The sequence below is a fragment of the Pteronotus mesoamericanus genome, unplaced genomic scaffold (genome assembly GCF_021234165.1).
Source record: "Pteronotus mesoamericanus isolate MK-2021 breed Mesoamerican mustached bat unplaced genomic scaffold, CSHL_Meso_final contig_100, whole genome shotgun sequence".
Taxonomy (NCBI): Eukaryota; Metazoa; Chordata; class Mammalia; order Chiroptera; family Mormoopidae; genus Pteronotus; species Pteronotus mesoamericanus.
Genome location: NW_026554999.1, coordinates 3402786 through 3422446, shown reverse-complemented (window position 1 = coordinate 3422446; position 19661 = coordinate 3402786). Strand labels below are relative to the sequence as shown.

Here is a 19661-nt window from a genome sequence, read left to right as displayed (position 1 = left end):
TACTTTGAGCTAATTTTTTCTCTTACTCTGTTCTATCATTGTAGGCATGGTTAAGACTGTGATATGTAGTTTTTACTGCCACAATGTTCTCTTCTAATATCCCCCCTCCCTAGGCAGAATGCCTGGATGTGAGATTATGTATTCACTCTTAGCTCTCCAGTAGTTCATTCTTTCTTACTCTGGGAACCACATCTCATCCCAAGTGATTTAAAAACATCTAAAAGATTTCTATTGACTACTTAGGTTTATAAAAGTTTTTATTTTATTAAAATATACAGTGCTACATGGACACATTTACAAACTCACCGTCATTAGTTTGCAAAGGCATACAGAACTGGCCCAAGTGGTTAAGGATTTTTAAAAGCCATTCAATTAGATTTCTGAATTTTCATGTTCCTTTCTCAAAAGGCATTAGTTACTTAATTTAAATGCAAAGTCATGTTTAAGGTTAATCTTGAGCATCTGAAATAAAGGACTAATGAATGTCCTTTAAATTGGGAAACAGCAAGAATGGAAGAGAAATCCTGCTGCAAAACTCCTCAGTCAGCAAAAGCAAAGTAAGTGTGATGATGATTCATGGTGTTTACTATCCTTTGTTAACATACATGGAATTCCCAAGAGTACAAGAGTGAGAGTAGTGGTTTAAATGAGGTGGGGGCAAACAAATGTGGTTCTGAAACCTTCCTTCCTACCCCACCTCAGTAACCTGAACAGTAGCATCCAGTACAACAAAGTGAGTTTGCAAATGTGGCATGCATTATTCATGAAATGGCAACTCTCATTCTGAATATAGATATTTAAAAGCATCAAGCATGTTTAAGCTTAGTTGAAACTGTGCATTTCTGATTATAACATTTGCTCACTGTAAGCCAATATAGACATATATTTCTCAAAATGATGTAGAACTGCCAAAGTTGCTAACCAGGAAATTCTTTCATAGACAGTGCAATGTTTAACCTTTTCTTTCTTCACTTATCTTTAATTCTCCCCCATTCCCAAATGAGTTGAAGTGGTTCTATTTAAACAAAAAACACATTGGAATTCTGAAGAAATTGACTCACCTGTCTTTTAAGTTGCAGGGTTGTTTTGTTTTTTTTTTTTAACAATATACAATATGCATTATAATATTGTAAATATTTTAATTTCTTAAGGATATTGAACACTAGTGTCCCTTAAAGAGGGCTCTTACAACATACTGCTGCAAGTATTGAAACTTAATCATGGAAGAAAATAATGTTAAAATAGTTCCAGGATAAAATCACACATGGTGGAGTTGTTCTCAAACATTAATAAGGCCACAAACTTATTTATGTATAATCTATAAGCTTGAAGAAGCTATGAACCAATATAATGCTAGGAACCCCCCAAAGGGTTAATATCTATGGACAGTATTTTTCATTTGGGCCTAGAAATACATTTTCCCTTTCCTAAATGTACCAACATAGGCTATTTCAAAGAGAAGCAAATGGAAGTGAAAAATAAATGTTTAAGTCAAGTGCTGACCCACGAAACAGGACTTCCCACTTAAGATACCCAAAAGGAACTCTAATTCCTTTCCTAGCAATTCGCACTCTGTGGAGAGCAGTACCAATAATATAGTATTGGTCTGGTCCAGACAGCATAAAATATATAAAACAAAAGGGAGTCACTCATGTCAACCGAGATGGCTGCCAGTCAGCCATGACAGTTTAGTTCAAGAGGGAAGCTACCTAAATCACCCTAGACACTTCTGGCAAGGAGACAAACCTAAGATATCTGCACATATGATCAGAACAGCCAGATCTGCAGAGCGGGACCACCCATAGATAGGCTCCTGGGGAAATTCCCCACTTGCCATCAGGGGTGCCAAGACCCTTATCAAGAGACAAAGAAGGGCGGAGCACACCACTTTCAAGGTGTAAATGAGGCAGGCTCCAGACCACTTTTGAGACAACTGAGCTACACACACCAAGATACTGCTCCCGGCCACACTGATCCTCCTTGGTACCTGCGACCCTCTGCCCTCTTGCCCACTTGGCTCTAGAGATCCTTTCTTGCAAGACAATGACGATGCAGACACTTGCCCACGATGCTGTCTCCCGCCCCTGAAGACTAAGACTCTGGGACCCCATTGATTATTGCGTGTGTTATATTTCTCTTAGATTGTTAGAGTGTGACCAAGATCCTAATGTATGTTGATGTTCTACTTTGAGTGAACCTGCATTCAATAAAAGCTGAGTGAATGGCATAGTTACCTTGTGTGACTCTTGTCTGTTCCTTGGTTCCTGGCTGCTCAGCAGGCAGCTAGTCAAGTAATTGTCCCAGTGACTTATAGGAAAGACTGTATCAGGAACATATGCTCCTGACACACTCCTAAATCACCTTCGACAGAACAGAGAAGCAGAGCCCAGGAAGGGACCAGCAGTTAAATAGAGCTGCCTCTGATGGGGAAAGGAGACGCTTACATTTCTCACAAGATTTTTTTCTCCCCACGGTGGCAGCCTTGATGAAAGCTGGTGCTGATTACAAAGTGTTGTGATGCCAGCTCCACCACTCCGGATGACGCACAATAGGCGGGCGGGCGTGGGCTGTGAGCAAGTTCCTCTTCTCCAGCTCTTCCTGTTAGTGTTCACCAAATTTTGGGGGGATCTGGGGTCCTAAAACTGCCTAAACTTGGAAAATGATACCCTTCGCCCCAGTCAGTAGCAACTTTCTTCCCCTCACCCTCCTGTGGTTAGCAGGGTGTTTGGCCTTCTGGTCCACTGCGTTCCCAGTGCTCCCGCGCCAACTATGTTCTTGACCTCAGAATAAATCAGGGCTGCACCGGGCCTGGCAGAGCTCCGAACACATTTCCTGTCGCAGGCTAAGGGAAGCTGTCTGCCGTCAGGACTCTGGTGGGGACCCTTGGAGGTTGGGGCGGGAGTGGGGCGGGGGAAGTAAGGGTAGAATCAGCTGTAGAGGGCGGTGACCGCGTTCTAAGGACAACTCGGTGCCCCTGGGCGGCACAGATACAAGTTGGGAGCAGCTGTTAGCGCGGGGCCTCCACGATGAGGCCGACGCTTACCCTATGCCTCCTCTGGCAGGCCTTCTGGCCGGGTCCGAGCCGTGGCGAGCACCCCACTGCGGACCGCGCGGGCTGCTCCGCCTCGGGGGCCTGCTACAGCCTGCATCACTCGACCATCAAGCGGCAGGCGGCCGAGGAGGCCTGCAACCTGCGCGGCGGGGCGCTCAGCACCGTGCGTGGAGGCGCCGAGCTCCGCGCAGTGCTCGCTCTCCTTCGGGCAGGCCCGGGTCCCGGAGGGGGCTCCAAAGACCTTCTGTTCTGGGTGGCGCTGGAGCGCAAGCGATCCCACTGCACCCTGAAGGACGAGCCGTTGCGAGGTTTCTCCTGGTTGTCCCCCGACGTCGGCGGGTCCGAAATCGACACGCTGCGGTGGGTGCAAGAGCCCCAACCCTCCTGCACTGTGAGGAGTTGTGCGGGACTCCAGGCCACCGGGGGAGTAGAGCCGGCAGGCTGGAAGGAGATGGGCTGCTACAGACGCGCCAACGGCTACCTGTGCAAGTATCAGTTTGAGGGCTTGTGCCCCGCACCTCGCCCCGGCGCTGCCTCTAACTTGAGCTACCGCGCGCCCTTCCAGCTGTACAGCGCGGCGCTGGACTTCAGTCCCCCCGGGACCAAGGTGAGTGCGCTCTGCCCCGGGCAGCAGTCCATCACAGCCACTTGCATCGTGGACGAGGTCGGCGCTCGCTGGGACGGGATACCCTCCGGGGCCGTGCTCTGTCCCTGCCCTGGGAGGTACCTCCGTGCTGGCAAATGCTCCGAGTTCTCTGATTGCCTAGACGACTCAGAAGGCTTTGCCTGTGAGTGTGCTGCGGGCTTCCTTCTGGGGAAAGACAGACGCTCTTGTGTAATCAATGGAGAAGGACAACTTAACCCCGAGGGAACCAAGGTGCCTACCAGTCACCCGCCGGCCACTGGAGCAAGTCCCATGCCGAGGAGAACGTGGTCACCCAGGGTCCATGAGAAACAAGGAGAGATACCCCATATCCCTGGACAAGGCAGTTCAGCAACATATATTCCCGACATTCCTGGGTGGGAAGCACAGAGCACGATGCCTACCCTTCAAATGTCCCCTCAATCCAACTCAAAGGCTGCCATCACTTCTTCAGGAAGCGTTATTATTCCCAAGTCTAATTCCACGTCTTCCTCTGACATTCCCCAGGTTTCGGACTCCTCCTCCACCGTGGTCTTCATACTTGCGAGCATAGCAGTAGTAGTGTTGGTGATCTTGACCATGACAGTACTGGGGCTTTTCAAACTCTGTTTTCACAAAAACCCTTCCTCCCAGCCACGAAAGGGGCCTTTGGCCTCTCCTGGTGTGGAGAGTGATGCTGAGGCCACTGATCTGCGTTCCAGTTCGGCACATTATGCAGACAATGGGGTGAAGGTCTCAGTCTGAGGGACAGAGCAGAGGGCGCCTCGCTGACTGGGTCTTCTTTGGGCTCCGGAGATACATAGGGAAACTGGACAGCGAGCTATTATTGTGTGCAGATTTTCACTTTCAGTGAAAAGGGAAAAGGAAAAGAGGAGCTTATCTGTGGAACTGACAACTCCTACAGAAGTTCCCTTCCCCTAAATTCCCTCTACTCCACCGAGGAGGAGCTACATCAGAACTGGGGGCTCCTTCTCTATCTAATACTGAAGAAGTGGAAGTACCTTAGGGTGGTACAGGGGGGCCCGGGATTCCATTGGGGAGAGCTATTATCTTGTGTTTATCCTGGGGGATTTCAAGAAGTGATTGAACCTTTTAAGACATTGGAAGCAAACAGAAAACAATACAATTTTTAAAAATTTTATTTTCACCTTGATGGAAAGAAAAACTCTTCCTACTCTGTTTTGACTGGGGGTATATTGGTTTAAAATTCCCAGATAATCAATAAAGGATTTTTGATAACTCAGACTCAAATAGCATTTGTTTCCTGGAGGAGTGATTTTTTTTTTTTTTTTTTTTTTTTTTTTTTAGAAAGAGCTGCAGAGGGGCACTCTGACACAGCAAAGAGTATTTCCTGCTTTTTTAGTTGAGGGGAAAGCTTTAAGTCCTTATGCTGAGGAGCAAAACTTTAAGAACTAGTAACTTTTTCTTTTCCCTTCGTTATTTTATACTTTGTTTTCAAAGTCACTGCTACATGTATGAGCTGTGCTATAAATCCAAACTGTAGTGTTGCCAGAGTCGCTGGCTCTAGAAGCAAATTATAGTTGACCACCAATGCAAGTGTTTACTCTGTGTCCTTGCTGGAGGAAATGAATGATTTGTTTTACTCGTCCAGTGTTTGTGCTCTCCAGGGTAATGACCTTCCCAACCAGATAACCCTCTCCTAAATATCAGGATGCTGATCCTTACTTTCAATTATGGCAATGTTAATTTTCAATGAAAACATTAATGCTAAGTACTGATTTGAAATCTTCCAGGTTCATTAGAGCAAAAGTAAGCTGTATTTCCTCCAAAGTTGCAAGGTAAACTGTGCACTGTTCAATACATGGAAAAATTTGAATTCCAGACCATTTCCTTCCCCCCTTAATAAAAGCATGTGCAGTGATCATACATCCTCATATTGGAATGATTTTCATTTAATAAGTGTTTATATAGCCAAAAGCATGGCAAGGGGCTTTCCATAAGAATTAACAGTATTGGAATAAATGGCAAATGCAAATATCTATCATCTTGTTATGACTTGGGGTATAAGAAAGTAATCTAAATGAAGCAGTCCTCTGAAAAACAATCAAGACACAATAGTAGTCATGACCTAGTGAAACTGAGATCCCTAGAAAATATTTCTCTTCTAATAGCATGACAAGTCTTTAAAACTCAGTGTATGGGGATTGATGCCTGGAAACATAAAGAAACTAGCTTAGCAACCATAAAGAATAAATATAAGAAGTTTACATTATGTTTTCATAAAATTATTTTTATATTATTGAGTGTGCAATGTATAAAATATATTCAGGGGTGGGCAAAAGTAGGTTTACTTTATCTTTATCTTTAAAGATTATCTTTAATCCTGGATAACTTAATTATGATGTGCCTTCCTTGGGCCCAACTTCTTTGGGACTCTGAGCTTCTTGGTCTTCCTGGAAGTCTATTTCCTTGACCAGATCGGGGGAGTTCTCTTTTGTTATTTTTTTCAAATAAGTTTTCAATTTCTTGCTCTTCCTCTTCTCCTCCTGGCACCCCTATGATTCAGATGTTGGAACATTTAAAATTGTCTCAGAGGTTCCTAAGCCTCTCCTCATTTTCTTGAATTCTTGTTTCTTCATTCTGTTCCGGCTGAATGTTCATCTCTTCCTTCTGCTCCCAATCTTAGATCTGAGTCCTGGTTTCCCTCCCTTACTGTTGGCTCCCTGTATATTTTTCTTTATTCCACTTTGCGTAGCCTTCACTTTTTCCTCCATTTTGTGACCATACTCAGCCAATTCACTGAGCATCCTAATTACCAGTGTTTTGAACTGTGCATCTGATAGTTTGGCTATCTCTTCATCACTTAGTTCTATTATTGGAGCTTTGATATATTCTCTCATTTGGGCCATATTTCTTTGTCTCAGCCCACCTGTTTTGTTGGAAGGGACAGAGCTCTAGGTATTCACCAGGACAGGGCAACCCAGGCCACTTAGATGTGACATCATATTTGGGGGAGGGGTCTGAGAGGGAACAATGCTGCTTGCTTGGCTCTTGCAAGGCTTTCAGTCACTTCCCCCACCACCCACAAGCAAATTGGGCCCTTCTAGTGCTAAATCCTGGGGGATGGGTTTGCATACATTGCAGGACCCTGTCAGTCTCTCCAACAAACTCCCCTGTAAGGCTGTGAGTTTCTCCTGATGCTGCAACCCCCACAGATTTTTACAGGCAGAGGTTTTGAGGCTTTCTTTTCCTCTCACTGGAACCCTGGGTTGTGTGGTCTGTCTCATTCCCCAGCTCTTCCTTCCAGTTTATCTGGACACAGAAAAGGGATCTCCTGGTCCTCCAGCCACCACCTTGCCACATGTCCTCTCTGCCCTGGCTGCCTGTCTCCACCCATCTTACTGGTCTGAATGAATGTTTCTTCTTTAACTTCTTGGTTGTCAGACTTCCATACAGTTCAAGTCGCTGGAAGTTCTGTTTATTTTTTGTTTTTAAATTTGTTGTTGTCCTTATTTTGGTTGTGCGAAGAGGCAAAGTGTATCTACCTACACCTCCATCTTGTCAGGAAGTCTAAATATTTACATTTAAATAAAATCATAAATGAATTGAATTAATAACATTCAAAGGAATTTTAAATAAAATCATTTCACAAACAAATGTGAAGAATAAATAGGTTCAACTCAATTTATTATTTTTCCTTATTTTTTCCCCTTGTAAGTAGCTCAGTAAAGAGTTAGAGAAAAACCATTTTATATCTTTGTATAATTTCCTTCTATTTCTGCCTATGAATTCTTCCATGACATGAATCTATGGCAGAATTAGACCAGCCAACAGTGATGCTTACAACCTATTTAAGGTTGTGGTCAGTGTCCTTGCTCTGTACTACTTTCCTACTTTCACTTCATTATTTCTCCCACCTCTTTGAAATTCATTCCTTTCTTACTTAAAACCCTTTGTCCGGTATTGTGATCCCTCCTACTTTGTTTTTCTTTCTTAAAATTGCTGAGGCTATTCGGGGTCATTTATGGTTCCATATAAATTTTTGAAATGTCTGTTCTGTTTCTGTGAAATATGTCATTGATATCTTAATAGGGATTGTGTTGAATCTATAAATTGTTTTTGGTAGTATGGACATTTTGATGATATTAATTCTTCCAGTCCATGAGCACAGTATATGCTTCCATTTATTTGTGTCTTCCTTAATTTCTTTCTTCAGTGTTGTATAGTTTTCTGCATACAGGTCTTTTATCTCTTTGGTTAAATTTATTCCTAGGTACTTTATTATTCTTCTTGCTATATCGAATGGTATTTTTTTTTTCTGATTGCTTCTTCTTCTATTTCATTGCTGGTGTACAAAAATGCCTTTGATTTCTGAATGTTGACTTTGTATCCTGCTGTTTTGCCAAATTCACTTATTAGGTTGAGGAGTTTTTTGGTAGAGTCTACAGGGTTTTCTATGTACACTATCATGTCATCTGCAAACAATGATAGCTTTACTTCCTCCTTTCCTATTTGGATGCCTTTTATTTCTGCCTTTTGATCCTGTGATTCCCCTGCTGGGACTATACCCTAAGAATCCCAGAACGCCAATACAAAAGAACCTATGCACCCCAATGTTCATAGCAGCGCAATTTACAATAGCCAAGTGTTGGAAGCAACCTAAATGCCCATCAGTAGATGAATGGATCAAAAAACTATGGTACATTTACACAATGGAATACTACGCAGCAGAAAGAAAAAAAGAACTACTAAACTTCGCAACAGCATGAATGGAACTCGATAGCATTATGCTAAGTGAAATAAGCCAGGGGGTGAAAGACAAATACCATATGATCTCACCTATAAGTGGAACCTAACCAACAATACAAAGATGCAAGGAAAATAAGACCAGCAACACTGAAAGGGAGAGAAACCAACAGAGACAAGAGGGAAGGAGGAAGGAGGGGTGGGGGAAAAGGAAGTGAAGGGGAAAGTCAAGGAACCTATAGCAAGGACTCATGAACAAAACCAAAGGGGAAGAGCTGAGGGAGGGAGGGACGGAGGGGGCAAAAGAAAGTGGTGGGGGTAGGCAGAGACAAATGTATTTGAAAAAATAAATTTAAAAAAAAAACCCCTTTGCCCTCACACTCATCTCACAGCATCTGTTCAGTCATTTCCTTACAAGAAAATCTTGGAACCTAACTTAACAGTCTCTCTCTCAAGCTCATGTCCTCCCATCATCTTACACAATCTCAAAGTCCTGACGTATGACTCTTTCAGTGCCCGTACATTTCAGTTCCTTAACTTCCTCACCTCCAGTGTCCTCTACTCCATTTCTGCCATCCACACCAACAGTCACACCTTAGCCTTTCAGAGGATTCTGACACTGCTCTACATCTGCAAACACAAATTCAGGCATTCATGTGTGTGTGCGCACATATGTGTTGAAACTTGTATATTAATGAATTTTTGCCACTGATTAGAAGTAAATCATTATTGTTGAATTTTGAGATTCCTCCTTTCTTACAATAATAAACCTTGCTGTGAATAGTAGCCTGATATACTATTATTCTTTTACTTTCCTATTTTTTAAAACAATTTCATATATAAAGAAGTTACGAGTACAGGAAATATAACATTTTTTTCTGAATTATTTCAGTAAGTTTCTAACCTAATGCCCCTCACCTCTGATTACTTTAGCGATTACTTCCAGGTTATTTAATTTGTTGGCATACAAGTATTCATATTATTTCCATATACTTCTTTATTTCATTTTCATAAAATTGATAATAATATCCTCTCTCTTATTTCTAATTTTAGTAGTTTGAGTATTTTTTCTTTGGAAATGGAATCAGTCTAGCTAGAGGCCTGCCAATTTTGTTGACCTATTTAAAGAACTAACTTTTAGATTCATTGATTTTTTTTCTCCCTATTTCTAACCTCTATTTCATTTATTTCTTATCTAATCTTTATTATTTCCATCCTTATCCTTGTTTGGGGTTTACTGTGTTTTTTATCTAATTTTCCAGGGTGGAAGTGAGATTATTAATTTCAGATTTTTCTTCATTAATACCAGTATTTATAACTATAAATAAATTCCTTCTGTTTTTAATGTGATTTTACTGTGGTTACAAACATACTTTATATGGTTTCATCCCTTTTAACTTACTGAGCCTTGTTTTATGGTCTATCCTGGAGCCTACCATATGGTCTCTCCTGGAAAACGTTCCACAGGTGCTTGGGAAGATTGTACATTTGCAATTGTTGGTCCAAGGGTACTATAGAAGTCTGTTAGGACTAGTTTTGTTAAAGAGTTTTTCAAGCCTTGTTTTAGTTTGATCTTTGCCTTTGTTATTTAAGACATTACTGAATATGGCTACAAGGTCACTAACTTTTAATGCTGAATTATCTGAACCTTTAGTTCTGCCAGTTTTTTAAAAAATGTATTTTGGAACTCTCTTGTTAGGTGCATATATATCTACTTATAATTATTATAATATGTCCCTCTTTACCTCTAGTAACTTTGTTTTTTAAAGTCTATTTTGCATGATATTGGTATTACAATTTTGGCTATCTTATAATTGTTTTTTGATTGGTATATCTTTTTTTGCATCAAATTTTTGGCAATCAATATCATACAATACCATTTGTGTTTTTGAATCCAAAGTGCCTTCTGTAGGCAGTATATGGTCAGATTATTTTCTTTAATCCATTTTCCAATCTCTGCCTTCTGAATGGATGTTAAATACATTCATCATTAATGTATTTACTGATAAGGTAGAAGTTACATCCACTATGTCCTATTTGCTTTCTCCATGTCTTATTTCCTTTTTGTTCCTCCATTCCTCCATTACTGTTTTCTTTTGTATTATAAACATTTGATAGAATACAATTTTAATTTTCTTTAATGTTTCTTTTGCTTCCATAAAGTTTTTATAATTGGCTGCCATGGGGATTACAATTAACATCTTAATTTAAAGACTGTATAATTAGTATAAATACCAACTAATTTCAATAGTATAAGATAATTTTGCTGCAACATAGCTGCTACATCCTCTCTTGGGGGGGCGGTGAATGTAGGTAAAGGACTGATACCTACCTCCTTCTTTGTGCTATTATTGTCAATTAAATTACATCTTGATACACTGTAAGCCCATCACAGTGTTACAATCATTGCTATATTGTATATTATTTTAAAATTATATAGGAGAATAAAGTTATAAACAAAAATTCATTTATACTGTCTTTTATATTTACCTATGTAGTTACCTTTATAGTGCTCATTATATCTTTGCATGGTTTTGTCACTGGCTAGTATCTTTTATGATCATTCTGAAAGGCTCCTTTTAGTATTTCTTATAGGATATGTCTGCTGGTGACAAATTCAATTTTTATTTACTTGAGAATACCTTAATTTTTTCTTCATTTTTTGAAGAAAAGTTTTGGTGGATATCGAATTTTTCATTGGTAATCTTTTCTTTATAATGCTTTGTTTAAGTTAACTCACTGCCTTCTGGGGTTCATAGTTTCCTATAAAAGTTAGTTAATTTTATTGAGGATCCTTTGTACTTTTAAGCTTCTTTTGTGTGACTCCTTTCCTGTTTCTTTGTATAGTTCATACATTGTGTTCAAAACTGGATGTTTTAAATAACATAATGTAGCAGCTCTGTCGATCTATCCTCCAATAACCACACCATAGTTTGTTGTTGTTGCTGCTGTTTGTTTAGTTACTTTCCTTGATTAATTCCCTGTCATATGACACCACTGAATTAACTATTACTCTGTTCAGTTAGTGCATTGGTCAGCTAATGAGTAATAAGAAATTTATTTATTTATTTTTTATTTTTATTTTTTATGCTACTACAGTTGTCCCATTTTTCCCCCTTTTTCCTCCACCCCAAAGCCCACCCCCCATTCCCATGGTCGATCCCCACATCGTTATCCATCTCCATTGGTCATGCATATATGTTCTTTGACTAATCCCTCAACCTTCTTTCATCCAGTCTCCACAACCCCTTTTCCCTCTTACAGCTGTCAATCTATTCCATGATACTATTCCTCTGGTTCTGTTATGCTCATTAGCTTATTTTGTTCTTTAGAGTCCTCTTATAAGTGAGATCATATGGTATTTGTTTCTCACTGACTGGCTTATTTTACTTAGCATAATAGTCTCCATTTCCATCTATACCGTCACAAGAAGTAGGAATTTCTTCTTTTTACTGCTGTGTAGTATTCCATTGTATAAATGTAGAACAGCTTCTTTATCCACTCATCTACTGATAGGCACTTAGACTGTTTCCAAATCATGACTACTGTAAATAACACTGCTATGAACATAAAGATCCATATATTCTTTTGAACTGGTGTTTCAGGATTCTCTGGATATATTCCCAGAAGTGGAGTCATTGGGTGAAAAAGCAGTTCCATCTTTAATTTTGTGAGGAATCTCCACACCGCTTTCCAGAGTGGTTGCACCAGTCTCTGCTTCCACCAACAGCACATTTGAGCCCCATTATTTCCAGAATTTTCTTGCCAGAACTTATAGTTTGTTGATTTATTAATGACAGCCATGCTGACCGGTGTGAGGTGATATCTCATTATGGTTTTAATTTGCATCTCTCTGATGGCCAGTGATGCTGAACATCCTGTCATCCTTTCACCCTTTCAGAGAGCCTTTCGAGGACGGCCCTCTGTATGTCCTCCTTGGAGAAGTGTCTGCTCATATCCTTTGACCAATTTTTAATTGGATTGTCTTCCTCATGTTGAGCCCTGTGGGTTTTTTATACATTCTGGAGATTAAACCCTTGTCTGATGTATCATTGACAAATATGTTCTCCTATACAGTGGGTTCCCTTTTCATTTTGCTGATGGTTTCTTTAGCTTTTTAATTTGATGTAGTTCCACCTGTTTATTCTTTTCCTTTATTTTCCTTGCCCTAGGATATATATTTGCAAAAATACTGCTACATGAGATATCTGAAATTTTACTGCCTATGTTTTCCTCAAGGGTTTTTATGGTATCACAACTTATATTTAACTATTTTATCTATTTTGAGTTTATTCTGGTGTATGGTATAAAATGGTAGTCTAGTTTCATTTTTTTTATTTTTTGCATGTACCAGTCCAGTGCTTCCAACACCATTTATTGAAGAGAATAAATGTACCAATTTATTCTCATTAATATGAGAATTAATATTCCAATATTAATTGACCATAAAGTCATGGGTTTACTTCTGGGCTGTCTATTCTGTTCCATTCATCTACATGATTGTTTTTATGTCAGTACCAGCCTGTTTTGATTACAGTGGTCTTATAGTATAGTTTGATATCAGGTTTTGTGAGTCCTCCAACTTTGTTCTTATGAATAGATACAGTCTCTATTCATAGATTGCTGAGGCTATCCAGGGCCTTTTCTGGTTCCATATACATTTTTGCTACACTTGTTCTAGCTCTGTGAAATATGCCATTGATATCAATGAGAATTGCACTGAATCTATAGATTGCTTTTGGTAGTATGGATGTTTTCATGATGTTAATCCTTCTAATCCACAAATACCATATTTGCTTACATTCATTTGTATCTTCCTTAATTTTTGTCTTCAGTGTTCTACAGTTTTCCAAGTACAGATTTTTTTACCTCCTTGGTTAAATTTATTCCCAGTCCTTTTTTGTTGTTGTTGCTATAATAAATGGGGTTGTTTTCTTAGTTTCTCTTTCTGGTAGTTCATTGTTGGTATACCAAAAAAAAAAAAAAAATGCCATTATTGACTATATCCCTCTACTTTGCTGAATTCACTTATTAGGCCAGATAGTTTTCTGGCAGAGACAGTAGGATGTTCTATGTACACTATCATGTCATCTGCAAATAATGTCAGTTTTACTTTCTCCTTTCCCATTTGGATGCTTTTTATTTCTTCTTATTATCTGATTACTGTGGCTAGGACTTCCAGTACTATGTTCAATACGAGTGGTGAAAACGGATACCTTTGTCTTTTTCCTGATCTTAAGGGAAATGCTTTTGTTTTTGCCTATTGAGTATGATGTTGGCAGTAGATGTTTTTGTGTGCAGCCTTTGTTACGTTGAGGTATGCTCCCTCTATTCCCACTTTGCTGAGGGGTTTTATCATAATTGGGTGCTAGATTTTATCATCTGCTTTTTCTGTACCTATTCATAAGTTCGTGTGATTTTTGTCTTCTGTTTTCTAGATGTATCACATTTACTGAGTTGCAAATTTTTGTAACATCATTGCATCTTTGAGATAAATCCCATTTGAACATTTTGTATGACCTTTTTGAAGTATTGCTGGACTCATTTTGCTAATATTTTGTTGAGGATTTTAACATCTGTGTTCATCAATGATATTGGCCTGACCTGTCATTTTCTCTCTGTGCTGTGTTCTTTCTTTGTTTTGGTATTTGGAATTAGGATAATACTGGCCTATAAAAAGAGTTTGGGAGTTTTCCCTCTTCTTGAAGTTTCTGGAATAGTTTGAGAAGGATTGGTATTAGCCCTTCTTTGAATGATTGATAAAATTCACCTGTGAAGCCATCTGGTCCAGGATTTTTGTGTGCTGGGAGTTTTTTGATTACTCCTTCCATTTCACTAGGAGTATTGATCTATTCAGGTTTTCTGCTTTTTCCTGATTCAGTTTTGGAAGTTGGATGTTTCTAGAAATTTATCTATTTCAGCCAGGTTGTTCAATTTCTTGGTGTATAGTTGTTCACAGTAATTTCTTACAATTCCTTATAGTTTTGTTGTATCAGTTTTTAGTTCTCTTTCATTTCTATTTTATTATTTTGGGCCTTCTCTCTTTTTTTTCTTGATGAGTCTGGTTAAAGGTTTGTCAATTTTGTTCATTTTTTCAAAGAATCATCTCCTGCATTCATGAATCTTTTGAATTTTTTTAGTTTCTATGTCATTTAATTCTACTCTGATCTTAATATTTCCTTCTTTCTATTCACTCTGGGCTTTGTTGTTTTTCTAGTTCTCTCAGGTGCAGAGTTAGATTGTTTATTCAAGATTTTTCTATCTTCTTGAAGTATGCCTGTAACGTTATCAACTTCCCTCTCAGGAGAGCTTTTGCTGGGTCCCCTAAGTTTTGTGGTATCATATGTTCATTTTCATTTCTATCCATGTACTTTTTGATTTTTTCCTTGATCTCATTGATAACCCATTCATTATTTAATAACATGCTGCTTGGCCTCCATGTATTTGAATGATTTTGAGGGGTTTTTTGCTGAGGTTGATTTCTAGTTTCATGCCATTGTGATCTGAGAAAATGCTTGATATGGTTTCTATGTTCTTGAATTTGTAAAGACTTCATTTGTATCCTACCATATGGTCTATCTTTGATTCATGTGCACTTGAGAAGAATGTGTATTCTGATGTTTTGGGATGAAATGTTCTTTAAATATCAATTAAGTCCTTTTTATCTAGTGTGTCATTTAAGGTCACCCTTTCCTTGTTGATTTTTTTGTTTGGAAGATCCATCCAAAGGTGACAGTGGGGTGTTAAAATTTGATCAGGACCCTCTGCTCCCTGAACTTGTACAACTCTTTCCTTTACCAGGCTAGGGAAATTTTCTGTTATTATTTTTTCTGTTTCATGTTGTCCTGAAGTTCCCTTAAACCATCCTCATTCTTTTTAACTCTTTCTTCTTCCTGTTGTTCTGATTGGATGTTTTATTCTGCCTTGTCTTCCAAATGCTGATTCAATCCTTTGCTTCATCTAGCCTGCTTTTAATTACTTCTAGTGTATTCTTCATTTTAGATATCACAGTATTCATTTCCAACTGGTTCTTATTTGTGGTTCCTATATCCTTTTTCATGCAGATGTTGTTCCCACTAAGTAACTTGTCATTCTCACTAAGTTCCTTGAGCATCCTTATAAACATTACTCTGAACTCATGTCTGATAAATTGTTTGCCTCAATTTCATTTAGTTCTTTTTCTAGAGATTGCTCCTTTTCTTCATTTGCAGGATATTTCTTTGCCTCCCCATTTTAGTTGACTCCTTTTGTTTGTTTATACATATTAGACAGATTTGCTTTGACTCCAGAAGGTGGTTTTATGTGGTAGGAGTCCTGTGGGACTCAATGGTGCAGTCTCCTTGATCTCCTGAGCTGGATGTTCTAGGAATGCCCTTTGTGTGGGTTATGTGGTCTCTTCTGTTGTATTTGGGTTTTGATGGTTGTTGGCCCATTTGTTTGTGGGTTCTCCCCTCTGATGGGCTGATTGAGAGGCTCAACCTCCAACATGTCTTATATGCTGTTGTACAGGTGCTGTCGGTACAAAAAAACAAAAAAACAAAAAACAAAAAAACAAAAAAGTAACAGCAAAATCAAAGACAAAAGTGTAAAAATTAATAAAAATGGAAAGAGAAATAGAATATTATAAGAAAAAAAGAATACCAAAAATCAAAAGTAAAGAAAAATGATTATTAGTGGATTGAGGGAGGAGAAACAATAAGAGTGAAGAATAGAAACAAGGAATCACAACAAAAGAATAAACAAAGGGAAAAATAAAATTCTTACAAGAGAGAAAAGGAAGGAAGAAGAGAAAATGGATTAAGAAAAAACAAGAGTAAAATATGAGAGTTGAAAGAAAAAATGGAGAGAAAGTGAGAAAAAGTAAGTAAAATGATAAAAAGCTATGTGAAAGAAAAAATAGTGAAAAAGAATGGAATGGAATTCATCTGAGCAGAGTTTAGTCCTCGCCTGCTGAGTTCTCTCTTTGGATATGACTCTGATGTCCTCTGAAGCTGATGTAAGCCAATGTCCGATGTTATCCACATCTAGCTCTAGGCAGCCTATTCAAAGCTACAAATGATCTACAGTTTGTGGCTCTCTCCTTCAGGCTTAGCTCCATCCAGAGTGGGCCTTGCTGCTCTGAAAAGCTTGCTTTTTATCAGTATAGGGCCCAGGGATATGTCAGCTAATGACTGAAGACATTGCAGAATCCACCTCCACTTGCATCTGCCTGCCGTTAGTCTTAGTCTAGCCACTGACCCACCGGTTCCTAAGAGGTCTTCTGGTGGAATCGAGATGATGGGACCCTTGGACTTTCTGTGGGAGGTGCCATTTAGATCTGAGCCACAAGTCTGAATCTGTCCTGGATTATTTCCCTCAATCTGGCAGGGCAAATCTCCTAATGGGATAATGGGTGGGGCCTCCAGAGCCCTAGTTTGGGTCTGCTGGAAACCAGGAGGGCGTTTCTTGGCTACCTTCTGAGGGAGAAACACCAGTATGGTTCCTGGGAAAATGTATGGAATGACCATGCCCTAAAGCCAGTCTAAGACTCCTGAGTCTGCCTTTGTTGCTCTCTCTTCAGCAGGGGATAAGATGCAGGGTGGGGCAAACGATTCCCTGGGGTCAAGTGAGCAGGATTCCAGAGGATGGGGCTAGAAGGGTTCCAGAGGAGGATTCCCAGTGGTTTCCCACAGGGCTAAGTAATTGTTTTTCCCCTGGGAGGGGTTTGTCTTCTCAAGAAAAATGGCTGCCTTGCTGTATGGATGTCTATCTTAGCACCGGGAATCCAGCAGCAGTTTCCCCACATCTCTCCCCAAAACTCCCACTCCAGACTCTCCTCGCATTACTCCAGACTGTGCCACAAGTGTGAAACCTGTGTGTTGGACCTTAGAAAAACAGAAAAGAAGAAAAAAGGAAAAAAGTAGCTTTCTCCAGCAAGCTCCATCTCTCTCTAATGGGCAAAAACCCCGTAGTCTTTCACCACTGGATGCTGCATGGGCAGGTGATTCCAGTACTGACACCTTGTGCTTGGGAGCCTAGTTTGGGGTCCAGGCCTCATTCCTCTCAGAGGAAAGCTCCCACAGTGGTCCCGCAGCTGTGGCTCTCCACCCGTGACAGCGGTGCCAACTCCTTTGGCATTCTTGCCCTTTCTACTGGTCTTGAGGTAGTCCTGCCCATCCTTGCTTAAATGTCTTCAGGTAGTCTTCAGTTGTTTATTTTAGGTGGATGTTTCCCTCTTTATTTTTATTTTCAGTTTGTTTCTGGGAGGTAGTGTGAGACAAATCCTCCTATTCCACCGCTACTTGCTCCCCACCTTCTTGGAAATATTTTTCAATCTCACAAAAAATTACTTAGCTTTCTTTTCCATAGCATGGTGTTCTCTGTTGTCCATGACTAATGCTCTTTTCTTATTGCTTTGAGACCTTGATTAATTTCAAGACACTCTGATATTGGAAATCTGTGGGGGGAGAGAGAGAGAGAGTGTGTGTTGAAGAGGAGGCAATCTGGGTGGCTGAAAGCAACAGTCCTGCCTATCTCTGGCTGCTGTTGCTACTATTGCTGTTGCAACTCAGAAAATAATGAGCAAAAAGAAATTTATTTAAATGATTCAACCAATAAATCTCTCACCCCTTGTGGAGAGGCTCTGTATGTATGTGTTGGAGCAGAACTTAATTGCTCAGATATTTAAAAATTCTTCCTTAGGCTTCACTTCTTGCTTTGGAAGGGTCTCAGCATCACCCAGAGTTTGAGAAATTAGGACCTTTTTGAATTTTTTTCTGAGCAAATGCACAGCCTTACATTATACATGAATCTGCCTTTCTAGATTCCCAAGAATATGTTGGACCTTTGCAAAAACATCTATGGACATTTTTTTCTTCAAATTTCCTTTTTAGTTTTTGTTCAGTCTCTGGTTTGCCACATTGGCATCACCAACTATACTAGATTCCTATGGCTGCAGTAACTTATTGCCACAAACTGGGTAGCTTAAAACAGGAGAAATTTATTCTCTCACTGTCCCAGAAACCAGTCTGAAATCAAGGTGTTGTCAGGAACTTGATCCCTCTGAAGTTTCTAGAAAAGAATCATTCATTGCTTCCTCTTAACATCTAGTGGTTGACACAATTTTTGGTGTTTCTTTGCTTGCAGTTGTATCATTCCAATCTCTTCTTCCATTGTCACATGTCCTTCTTACTTCTGCGTGTGTCTTTTATCTGTCTTTGTGTCTAAATTTCTCTCTTCTTATAAGGATACCAGTCACTAGATTTAAAGTTCACCCTAATTCATATGACTTGATTTTAACCTAATTAAATTTGTAAAGATACTATTTCCAAATAAGGTCATATTCACAGGTACTGGAAGTTAGTCTTAAATATATGTTTTGGAGGGACACAATTACAGACAGACAAATAGGCTGATGGTTTTCATGGATACTTTCCTTGAAATTCTGGTTTTCAAGGCTTCTTCTGGGCTGGGGAATGGGGAATGAGAATAAGGTAATGGGGAGGGGTGGGACCAGTGTTGATAGTCTAATAGGGCTCCTTAAATTACACCAATTAATTTGCCATTATAGGCTTGCTTTGTGGTAACTTACCCAGCCTATAGTCCTTACACCTACCTCATCATCAAAATTATCTGTGATTTCATATAAAGGCATTATATATTGTCAAGATGGCACTTCAAGACTACAATCTGGGATCTAAGGATCCCACTGCTATAGAATTGGTCATTGTTTCTAGGCCATTGCAGAGGATATATCTAGAAAGTATAATAACTTCTAAAATAAGACAGAATTTCACCAGGGAGAAAGGGAAACAAATATGTAGAAATGTAATAGAGGTAAGCACAGGTGAGCGTTCCTAAATGGGCACTTAAACTTGTTCACCTTTTTACTGGCACGAATCCCCAGTGAGATAGGTGAAATGGTGATAGAAGCTGGATAAACTGGGGAATAATGAATAATGAAATTGTCACCTTACTTATCAGGGCCTGGCCAGGGAAACTGAAAACCTCTTGGAGAAACAACAGCCACACATGGCATTGACATTGTAAGGTAGCAATATTTAAGAGAGGTATCTAGGTGGACGGACCTGGGAAAGCAATACAGAATGGTGTGAGAGAGAAACTAAAATTCCTTTTGTCCGATATGGATCTTGTGAAAGCTTAAGGTTGTAGTTATCATGTCACCAAATAACCCAAATAAATCTAACATACAAAACCAAAGGAGAAGTTGTACATTATAGCCACAGATATAGATAGCCCAAAGTACTGGAGATTGTATGT

The 19661-nt window shown here is 39.6% G+C and overlaps 1 protein-coding gene across 1 annotated transcript; it reads left to right on the top strand.

Annotated features, from left to right (window-relative positions):
- The first annotated feature begins 2997 nt into the window (after positions 1-2997).
- Positions 2998-4919, top strand: CLEC14A (C-type lectin domain containing 14A). The gene has a single exon (XM_054580853.1). The coding sequence runs from the start codon at positions 3027-3029 to the stop codon at positions 4437-4439; it is 1413 nt and encodes a 470-aa protein (XP_054436828.1). The 5' UTR covers positions 2998-3026; the 3' UTR covers positions 4440-4919.
- Positions 4920-19661: the final 14742 nt, after the last annotated feature.